At 46.6% G+C, this 12,102-nt stretch overlaps 1 protein-coding gene across 1 annotated transcript in view; it reads right to left on the bottom strand.

The window, feature by feature from the left end:
• Positions 1-12,102, bottom strand: part of CA9 (carbonic anhydrase 9) — a 256,454-nt gene that overhangs the window by 231,012 nt on the left and 13,340 nt on the right. Inside the window, exon 2 of the mRNA XM_063453520.1 lies at positions 9,241-9,270. Within this exon, the coding sequence (XP_063309590.1) occupies positions 9,241-9,270 (30 nt within the window). The remainder of the gene's footprint in view (positions 1-9,240; positions 9,271-12,102) is intronic.

The following is a 12,102-nucleotide window of genomic DNA, read 5'->3' as shown; positions in this document are numbered from 1 at the left end:
GGGAGTTGCGCACTCTTTGCACTCCACCTTCACTAGAATGTTGATCTCCCTGCTCTTCAGCTCCGCGTCATTTCAAGTTGGGCACAGAGGCCAGCAGCTCTCTGACTCAATGCCAGCGCTTCAGCTGGGGTGGTGGTGTACTCCTCAAGTTCCACCATCACCGAAAGGCTGTCCTCCATGCTCTCAACTTTCGGCGTTGCTGCAAGTTGCAAGTTGGGGTCAGAGGTCAGTAGTCCTCTGTCCTGATGCCAGCTCTTCTACTGGGGTTACACTTTGCCGCTAGGGAAAAATACCAACTGCCTCCTCTCCCTGTAACGCAAACTTCAGCTGGGGAGGGAGATCGACTACCTCTACTCCCAGTAACTCAATCTGCTGCTGAAGGGGAAGACCGATAACCTCTACCTCTGCTCCCTGAGTTTCCATGCCAGGAAGTGGGAGATCTGGGATGGCTGCCCAGTATCACTGTGATTCAGGTGTGGAGAATATGGTTCCTTCCACATCTACCTGACCAACATACTCAGATGTAAGGTCTATTAAATCGCCAGTCTCTGGTACCTGCTGCTGTGCAGAGTCAAACAATTGCTTGTAATCCAGTTCATGGTGGCCAGGTGGGTCAAATCAGGTTCCAAGTCAGTTGCTTCTGAGAGATCCAGTAGGTGTTCCCTATTTTCCCTAATTTCATAAAGTTGGGACCTCTCAGGACTTCCCAATTCAATTTCATCCTCAAAGGCCTCTCACAATAGGCCAGGGCCTTCATAGTACTCACCCTCAGGAGGGTCATTGTCTGCTAGAAATGGGTACTGCTGGACTGCATACCACCTTAAGGCCCGGTAAGAATCATCCAGCCACAATTCTTTCTACTAGCTCCTCTAATTTAAACACCCATTGCGCCAGGGGCTGCTCTCCCAAGAATTGCATCTGCAAATCAACTTGATCCCAAAATTGTTGCATAACGGTTGGGAGGGATTCTCCCCGGAGACAACAAACCTCCTCAAGGACATTGTTCCAGAGATCCTGACGGATCGAGTCCCGCCGGTCCAGTTCACTCTTTGTTAAGAAAGGGCCATCTTACTTCGACAGAGCTGCTTGTAGCCTCCGCTGTAATACCTCCTCAGATGGGGATGCTGCACGAGTGCTAGCAGGGCCAGCTTAAGAGCCCAGTGGGCCTGGTGCTGACAATTATGATGGGGCCTAATTACAGAATCTTATCGACGAAAAACTCTAAAACAGTCATATCTCCCAAGCGTCATGTATCTGATGGAGTTGGTGTTGGAGGGAAACTCAAAGGATGCAGCTATAAGAAAACACATACTCTATGCTAATCTCTTTATCTAATTTATGCTTTCATCTTTCAAGTAAATCCATACCAAAAGCAGTGTCCAGTGAAACAGGAAGCCAATGGGCGGGGTAACTGATGCGAATCACATGACCAGAACTGCCAGAAGGGGCGAACATGCCCAAAAAGGGGGTATGTCTGTCCAAAGAATTGGAAGGCCAGCCTGGCATCAGTGTCCCTATGCATCACAGTGTCAGTGTCCCCATGTCACCCAGTCCCCTAGTGTCCCAGTGTCTGTGTCCCCATTTCTCCCAGTGTCCCCATGTCTCAGTGTGTCCCGTGTCACTAGGATACATGGGGACACAGAGACACGGGGACACTTGGAGACATGGGGGCACTGAGACACTTGGGGACAATGGGAGACATGGAGGCACTTGTGGATACAGACATGGGGACACTGAGAGACATGGGGACACTGAGAGACACAGACATTTGGGGACACTGGGAGAAATGGGGTCACAGACACTAGGGACACGGAGACATGGGGACGCAGACACTGGGACACATGGGGACAGAGAGATATGGGGACACAGACACTGGGAGACATGGGGACACTGAGACACTAGGGACACTGGCTGGGAGACATAGGGACACTGGGAGACATGGGGACACAGACACTGGCTGGGAGACATGTGGACACAGACATATGGGGACACTGGGAGCCATGGGGACACTGGGAGCCATGGGAGCCACTGGGAGCCACTGGCTGGGAGGCATGGAGATACTGGGAACCATGGGGACACTAAGACACTAGGGACACTGGCTTGGAGGCATGGGGACACTGGGAGACTATGTCTCACAGCGTCCCCATGTGTCTGTGTCCCCACGTCTCCCAGTGTCCCCTAGTGTCTCAGTGTCCCCATGTCTCCCTGATGCGTTTCCCCTCATCCCTCACTTCCCTGAGCTGTAGTCTGTCTCTGCAGGCTGGGAGCTGCTGTCTGAACTCTCTGGCTGTGCTGTGTAGCTGCTCCCCTGTGTATCAGCGAGTAGAGAGGGGCAGGGAGGGATATGCTGTAACTTCCTATCCCTGCCTCTCTTCATACACAGTGACACCTACTGGCCAGTGCTGGGATTGCAGAGTAATCTCCGTTTATACTGAGAAACATATTTGCATTTGTATTGCCGGTAATACTGCAATACCAGCACGGCCAGGCAGCCTCAAATACAGGCTGTGCCTTAAAATACCGGTTGTGCCTTAAAAAAACAGTCAGGTGGCAAACCTAAGAGTAGTGTGTTTCTTTTTTTTAAAATGGGCTTATTCCATGGGCCTGGGCCTGGAGCTGCAGCTCCATCAGCCCCTATGTTAATCTGGCCCTGGGTGCTAGCTCTATACATTTCCATGAATTCCAGAAAGCACAGTGGGATCCCAGTAGGAAGCCATCCCACTGCTGCCAACCAATGTAACGGAGCTCCAGTACTCTGACCGAGTACCTCTGCCAAGTCTACTTCCTTGTAGCTATCAGGGACCCTGGAACACTTCAGACTCAGACACCGAGGCTTGACTGGGATCACTTAGGGTCTTTTCCACCCTGGACCAAACACCAGACGACACATGGTGAAGGTTAAACAGAAACTCTTTAATGAATACAGCACGCATAGTTTAAGCCCCCAACAACCTTATTTACATACAATAGGTTGATAAGAGCACTACAGTACATGGAAGAGTGGGGTCAGGCAATAGCAAGGGCTTATGGGAGATTGAGGAGGGACAGGGCAGCCAGTTTAAACTGGTCTGGCAGTGTCCCTGGGACAACGCCCTGCTGGGGAAACAATAGATCTGCTCTTCCGTGTGGCTACCAATAAATGAGGTTCATGGTGGGTGGAGGACAGTGAGACCCCAACCAAGCTGAAATGGTTTGTGGGGTTTATGGTGGTTATGGTGTTCCAGTGCAGTGCATATTGTGCTCGCAAGTACTAGGAAGCAGAGATTGACGGAGGTACCCGGTCTGTGGGCCAGGCGGTCCGTCACATTGGTGGCAGCGGCAGGATGGCTTCTTAGGAATATAGAAGCATCCTGGAGACACCGGTATCATTGAATTTATAATTAAGGCAACACTAGCATTCATGCCCCTGGTTGTGGAGGAACTCGGCGAGATGGAGCGAGCTAGCCCCTGGGCAGCGTCTCCATATGACAAGGAGTTCTAGTTGAGATTACAAGGCGCACTGGCTTCGGAGTGTGACAAAATGCCTTTTGTCACTGGATTTTTATATGACCAACTGCCCTTTGCCCCTGGCTGTTGGAGGAGCCTGATTGCCAGCCTCCTCCCTCATGACTATGGCCCTGGAGTGTATTGCTATTTAAAAAGACTATTTGGGGCTTATTGGCTTCTAAAAGACTGTTTCTGCCCATTTGAATCCATGGGAAGATGTTTCTCTCCCCTCCCCCTTTTCCTGCCTATTGTTCCAGCAGGGCGTTGTCCCAGGCACACTGCCAGACCAGTTGGAACTTGCTGTTTTGACCCTCCTCGGTCTCTCATCAGCTCTTGCTGTGTTTTAACCCCATGGCGAATTGACTGTGGTTGTGGTTTCTGAGCGCTGTTTGGTGTTTACTGTTGTTGTGAATAGAGCCATTTTCTGTATGCTGGAGGTAATTGGCTTACCACACCCAAGCCATGCTTGCAGATGGTCACAAAGGGACTTTCAACTAACTTTTGACCCACTGGACCAATTTGTATGATTTTGACGTATGTTTGTATTTGGAGTATGCTGATTCTGAGTTATGAATATTGTGTAAAACTGTATTTTCCTGCCTGTGATAATTAAGTTAGACCAGTGTGTTCAGTAATTATATCACAGGCAGAGGGGAGGATTTTGTGTGAGAGAGTCTGAGTGTATTGTACGTATTGATTGGTTGTTCTGCAAAACCCTGTGGGCAGTACTATGTTTGTGGAATGTGAATAAAAGAGGCTGTATTTGCCAGTACAGTCTACTTCACCCTCAATTTGGAGTGCCGTCTCTTATTGGGGGAATCTGCTACAAGGGATTGCTATGCTCTGCATACTCTCTTGCTATATTCACTGCTAAGCTTTTGTAAGAGCTTGTTCCTGTTTTGCTCTCTGAAGGAGTCTACGGTGGTTATGGTGTCTGCTGCAGTGCTTGGAGTCCTCAGGAAGCGCTAGGAGCATCCTTCAACGGAGGTACCCAGTCGGGGTGCCAGGTGATCCGTTACAGAGAGTATGGCCCTGTTTCAGCTGAGGAGGAACTGAGCTGTAGTGAATTTGTAATGCAAAAACTCTGGCAGGAGTCCATGGAGGTAGCACAGCTTCGGCAGAAAAAGAAGCTTCCAAGTACAGCGCACCGCTGGCAGGAACAAGTGACCCAACGGATGGTGATCCTGGGAGAGAAACCCTTGACAGAGTGGGTAAGGCACCTTGAGTTCCTGATCAAGAGAGAGATGATGCTGGATGACTCGTACCAGGCGCTATGGTGGTACGCAGTACAGCAAGACATTTGGGTGACAGAGGATGTTCAGCCAGAGGGGGAGGGCTATTATGGCCCTGGCCTGTTAAGGACCATGGAGGAGGACGATGACTCTGGGAGTCTGGAGGAGTCGAGGTTCTGGGCTATTTATTGTTACTGGGAAAAGATGCTGCAGTTCCCAGAAGCTATTGAGCTGGGACGAGACCTCACCTACCTGGTTACTATAGAGTGGGAGCTGGAGCAGGACTACCAACACATGCTCCGCTCAATTTGACGCCAATATACCCTGCAGGAAAGCTAGGTGGCAATCCTAGACCTACAACCCTACAGCTGGGAAGACCTGGCTGAGGTACCCCCTGCTTCGCTACCAAGCTCCAGTAGTAGGGGACCTTATCAACTGGTCCTGGGAAGACCCCCACTCGGCAGGTGGAGATGGAACAGAGATCTTTCCACCGGCCCTACAGGGATGTGGTCAGATCCCAAACCACAGCTGGAGCTAAAGGGAGAAGAGACAACCGGTTTCTCTCCCCAGCGGCAGCCAGTGTCACAGGGAGAGGAGATTGTCGTTCCCTCATCCCAGCAGCATTGTAACGGACCGTTTTGCTCAAAAGGGGATAAAAATTTTTAGGCGATAATCCCCTTTTTCCTAGACCAGCAGCTACTGCAAGCACCAATCTCCCGAACTGCAAACTGTACGAATTCTGGAAACTCCCGAACTGGAAACACACGAACCCTGGAATCAGCCGAACAGGAAAAGCATACAATCCGCTTACACTCCTGGCAGTCAGCATACAATCCAATTCCCCCAAAAACGAGACGACACATCGGTTTGAGGGTCAAGCAGAATCTGAGGTCCTGGCACACCCAGCCTGGTTTTTATTACGGTTGTGCACATACAGGACACACCCAGGGGGAGGCATAAAATAACCAATCAAGTAACAGTACAACCCACACATCCCCTCCCCTCAGATAAGCAGTTAACATAATTTATTACATACAGTAAAAATACAGTTTCCACACATACTCTGTAACTTTAAAACCATACATCACATTCACATAAAAATACATATCCACAATCAATCCATTCAGGGGAACAACATATTAAAAAATGGCATGAATCAGACCAGGGGTTCAAAAGTTAGTAAAAGTATATTTTGTTCCCCCTGGCTGGCAGTATTTTAATCTGGCTCAAACAGTAAAAGTAAAACATCCCCACAATGCATCCTGGCTTCCTCCCTTCTGCCCTGGAGATAATTGGAGAAGTAATCCAATTATCTCCCAGGTCAAAGACAAAACTCCATTACACATGTGGGGACCTAAATACAGGATTATGTTTTAAAATATATAAAGTTACTTTTTATACATGAAACACACACATGTAACATATCCCCAGATAGCTCAGGTCTGCGTGCACATTATTAGGTGAATGGCACGCAGACCACACAAATACAGTTTAATTGCCATGGAGCCAAAGTCTTTCCCATAGTCTTTCATTATATGAATAGGCTCCATGGCATAGCTATCTGGGGGTATCACTGCTCACACAGGGCAAGTACCGAATGGCCCCACTGTGTTTAAGGGCCAGAATGAGTGACATGCACTCTGTTAGGGCCGAATACATTTTGTAAAAGGGCCCAATCTCCCAGGGCCATAGTCCAAAGGCAAGAGGCGGGCAAGCAGCCCCCTCCAAGGACACGTGGCGAGGTTTCGCCACAAGCAGCAAGCAGCCCTGGGAGTGGAGATCGTCGGTCTCACTACCCAGCACCAGACAGCGTTACCGGGAGTCGAGACAGTTGGTCCGACTCCCCAGTGGCAGCTTACCTTACAGGGAGAAGAGACAACCAGCAGCAGCTGGAGGTCCCGGAAGAGGAATACTGGGAGGAGGTGGACAATTCCTCCTCTCAGCAGCAGCTGCCCAACCGGGTTCTGGGGGTAGTGGAGGAGATGGCAATACCCACTGACCCCATCCCAGCAGAAGAGCTGGCATCAGGGCAGAGCGCAGCTGACCTCTGCCCTACCAGTCTCCTTATTACAGCGCCGGACTGTCCCCAGGTACCCCTAGCAGAAGCACTGGCATTCGGGCACAGTGCACTGGCCTCTGCCCTCGCCTTTCCCTTTGTCCAGGGCCTGAATACCTGCAGGCCATCTCCCTATCGGCCCATGTGTTTTGGGGCCAGACGACCCCCTGTACTAACCAGCTGTAATGCTGGCTACGGGGCAGTGCGCCGCTGGCCTCTGCCCACCAACTACCCACAACTGCATGCCGGGGAGCACAAGGGAGATCGGGGGTGTTGGACACCCACTCAGCAACCTGGGACATACAGGACAGAGCCGGACACCAGAAGCCAGCAGGTCAAGTGTTTGTTTATGGGTGGGCTACTCGACTAACTCAGGTACCGACCGACAGAAGGTCAGGTACCTGGTTAGTCTTTCCTTGGGGGGGAAGAAATGTGACGAACTGAAACTTGTCACAGGCTTTTGGAGGAGCCTGCTGGCCAGCCTCTTACCAAAAGACTATGTGCCCTTTTAAAACACTATGTGTAGTGGAGTAGTAGGTTAATCCACGGTATCTCCGCAGGTAATCAGGGTTCAGCATGTAAAACACAGGTAGCGTAGTAATAATCCCTTTTTCCCAAGAACTAGATGACACATAGTTTGGGAGTCAACTCAGCTTTTATTCCAAAGTCACCGTATTTATACAAGTCCCCATGCAAGGGGTTTCCATACTGGCATTGCAGGGGTTTTCCTTGGGTGGACTCTGTGGAAAACTTACTCTGCAAGGCTATTTCCCATCATGCAATGCTGTACTGGAGAGATAATTACATATTCTGTTAATTACATTATCTCTCCGTACAGCAAAATATACCATTTCAAATAAAAATCCATAACTTGTACATTTTTACTCAGAATTAGCCGAATGAATAGCTGGGATATGAGCGCACCATCTGGCGAAATACTGCTCAGATCTGTTCACTAGAATAGGAAAGCCATTCGAATGAAGGGTTCATACGAACACACATTGCAATTATTCCATAGAAAGTGAACTGTTAGAATATATTGGGTTTGACAGTTTTAAAACTGTCGAACGCCGCCCTATTTGTACAAATACATATTTTATACGAAATACCTGGAAGTCCAGCGGTGTTCTTGCAGTTGAGTAGGCAATTTTAGTTCCAGGCATTCGGCGACCAAACACCGCTGGGCTTTTGTGAACAAAGATGGCCACCACCACGTGTTCGGTTATACGAACGGCGGCCACCCATAAAACCCATTACTGTTCTGTTGTTACAATGTTGCCGGTTCGTTATTGGAGACACACGCCTCCCTTGCGTGGTCTCCCGTGAGGCAGTTCATTTGTTTCACGAACATATTAATCCAATATGATTTGTGAAACAAGCATACGAATGCTGCAGTCTTTAGAGTGTATAAAAAGCATACGAATACCGTCTTTAACCCTCTGAAGTGGCTAGGTTTGCCACACTATGTGAACAGACTTGGTTCGTGTATTTCAGCTATATGGTTCGGGAACCGATCAGCCACACGAACCAGAGACCACCCTGGAGCTTATTAAGCCTAATTGACACTTTGTAGCAATTTCCACCGCAGTGTTCTAAGTATTCGTCTGGGTGGTCGCATTTCCTATGAACGACCACGAGGTGGCGGCCATCTTGTTCGCATGAACGCAGGCAGGAATGCTCTTGCATGGGGACTGCATAAAAGGCCAGCTGTGGCTACCATTAAACGAGATTCATTTTACCCTTCATTAATTCTAGGTTCAAATTTGGGGGTATTGGAGAGCTATATTCACTCTAGGGATTGCTATAATTACTATACTCCCTTGGGTCACAATGACTGCTCTTGTAAGAGCAGCCTGTTTCGCTCTCTGGACTAGGAGAGGTCTTGGGTCCAGGGTGGGTGGAGGTCAGCAAGACCCGAACCAAGCTGCGGTAGTTTGTGGGGTTTGCGGTAGTTATGGTGTTCCAGTTCAGTGCTTATGTGCTTATGTGCTCACAAGTACTAGGAAGCAGCGATTGACAGAGGTACCCGGTCGGGGTGCCAGGCGGTCCGTCAAAGTAGTGTTAATGGTGCCTAAACTGCTCCTTGAACAAACAGATGCAAAGAGAGGTTTACACTGCCCACCTTATATTTATATAATGTTATCGTAAACACTCCCATTTTTCTAAAGTCAACAGCTTCAAGTTTCCCAATCTTTCTTCATAATTTTTTTTTTTATTTTTATTCCACTCTCCTTATTCGTTTTACAGCATGCTTCTGTATTTTATTTGTGATCTATAAAATTATTTTAGAGCACTTGCCAAGAATTGATACAATCTAGAGTTTACTTTATATTCTTGGAGAAATGGAAAGTTTAACTTGAAAAATAATTGCTTTTAAAAATGATGGTATCAAAATCAAGTGATGTAGGCTTTTTGTGACTGTGTCAGTGAGGAGATACATATACGATTAAGAATCAAATTAAATACCTTGATAACTCCAATGGCCAGATCCAGGTCCTGCAAGACAAACACAAACACAGATACATGAGAAGTTCAACTAAAGACAAGAGTAAACCTATAAAAATCCATAAAAAAACAATTGGTGAGAGCGCTCACCCACTAAATTTTTTCTAATCTTTTCACTGTTTATTTTTGTTGGGGAGTAACTAACACAAGGGTGAGAGTAGCAGCCACATATATCTGTAAATAAAAACTCTACAATCATTGTATTGTAATAGAAAAATCCATCATAACCATCATATCTTTACCCATCATAACCTGGTCATCCATACCGTCAACCATCATATCTTTACCCATCATAACCTGGTCATCCATACCGTCAACCATCATATCTTTACCCATCATAACCTGGTCATCCATACCGTCAACCATCATATCTTTACCCATCATAACCTGGTCATCCATAACGTCAACCATCATATCTTTACCCATCATAACCTGGTCATACATACCGTCAACCATCATATCTTTACCCATCATAACCTGGTCATACATACCATCAACCATCATATGTTTACCCATCATAACCTGGTCATACATACTGTCAATCATCATATCTTTACCCATCATAACCTGGTCATCCATACCGTCAACCATCATATGTTTACCCATCATAACCTGGTCATCCATACCGTCAACCATCATATGTTTACCCATCATAACCTGGTCATCCATACCGTCAACCATCATATCTTTACCCATCATAACCTGGTCATCCATAACGTCAACCATCATATCTTTACCCATCATAACCTGGTCATACATACCGTCAACCATCATATGTTTACCCATCATAACCTGGTCATACATACCGTCAACCATCATATCTTTACCCATCATAACCTGGTCATACATACTGTCAACCATCATATGTTTACCCATCATAACCTGGTCATACATACTGTCAATCATCATATCTTTACCCATCATAACCTGGTCATCCATACCGTCAACCATCATAACCTGGTCATCCATACCGTCAACCATCATATCTTTACCCATCATAACCTGGTCATCCATACCGTCAACCATCATATCTTTACCCATCATAACCTGGTCATCCATAACGTCAACCATCATATCTTTACCCATCATAACCTGGTCATACATACCGTCAACCATCATATGTTTACCCATCATAACCTGGTCATACATACCGTCAACCATCATATCTTTACCCATCATAACCTGGTCATACATACTGTCAACCATCATATGTTTACCCAGCATAACCTGGTCATACATACTGTCAATCATCATATCTTTACCCATCATAACCTGGTCATCCATACCGTCAACCATCATAACCTGGTCATCCATACCGTCAACCATCATATCTTTACCCATCATAACCTGGTCATCCATACCGTCAACCATCATATCTTTACCCATCATAACCTGGTCATCCATAACGTCAACCATCATATCTTTACCCATCATAACCTGGTCATACATACCGTCAACCATCATATCTTTACCCATCATAACCTGGTCATACATACCGTCAACCATCATATGTTTACCCATCATAACCTGGTCATACATACCGTCAATCATCATATCTTTACCCATCATAACCTGGTCATCCATACCGTCAACCATCATATCTTTACCCATCATAACCTGGTCATCCATACCATCAACCATCATATCTTTACCCATCATAACCTGGTCATCCATACCGTCAACCATCATATCTTTACCAATCATAACCTGGTCATCCATAATGTCAACCATCATACCTTTACCCATCATAACCTGGTCATCCATACCGTCAACCATCATATCTTTACCCATCATAACCTGGTCATACATACCATCAACCATCATATCTTTACCCATCATAACCTGGTCATACATACCGTCAACCATCATATCTTTACCCATCATAACCTGGTCATCCATACCGTCAACCATCATATCTTTACCCATCATAACCTGGTCATCCATACCGTCAACCATCATATCTTTACCCATCATAACCTGGTCATACATACCGTCAACCATCATATCTTTACTCATCATAACCTGGTCATCCATACCGTCAACCATCATATCTTTACCCATCATAACCTGGTCATCCATACCGTCAACCATCAGATCTTTACCCATCATAACCTGGTCATCCATACCGTCAACCATCAGATCTTTACCCATCATAACCTGGTCATCCATACCGTCAACCATCAGATCTTTACCCATCATAACCTGGTCATACATACCGTCAACCATCATATCTTTACCCATCATAACCTGGTCATCCATACCGTCAACCATCATATCTTTACCCATCATAACCTGGTCATACATACCGTCAACCATCATATCTTTACCCATCATAACCTGGTCATACATACCGTCAACCATCATATCTTTACCCATCATAACCTGGTCATCCATAACGTCAACCATCATATCTTTACCCATCATAACCTTGTCATCCATACCGTCAACCATCATATCTTTACCCATCATAACCTGGTCATACATACCGTCAACCATCATATGTTTACCCATCATAACCTGGTCATACATACCGTCAACCATCATATCTTTACCCATCATAACCTGGTCATCCATACCGTCAACCATCATATCTTTACCCATCATAACCTGGTCATACATACTGTCAACCATCATACCTTTACCCATCATAACCTGGTCATCCATACCGTCAACCATCATATCTTTACCCATCATAACCTGGTCGTCCATACCGTCAACCATCATATCTTTACCCATCATAACCTGGTCATACATACCGTCAACCATCATATCTTTACCCATCATAACCTGGTCATACATACCGTCAACCATCATATCTTTTCC

Source organism: Pelobates fuscus, chromosome 5, assembly GCF_036172605.1.
Source record: "Pelobates fuscus isolate aPelFus1 chromosome 5, aPelFus1.pri, whole genome shotgun sequence".
Lineage (NCBI taxonomy): Eukaryota > Metazoa > Chordata > Amphibia > Anura > Pelobatidae > Pelobates > Pelobates fuscus.
Note: the sequence above shows the minus strand (reverse complement) of the source record. Positions and strands in the feature narration are given on the sequence as shown.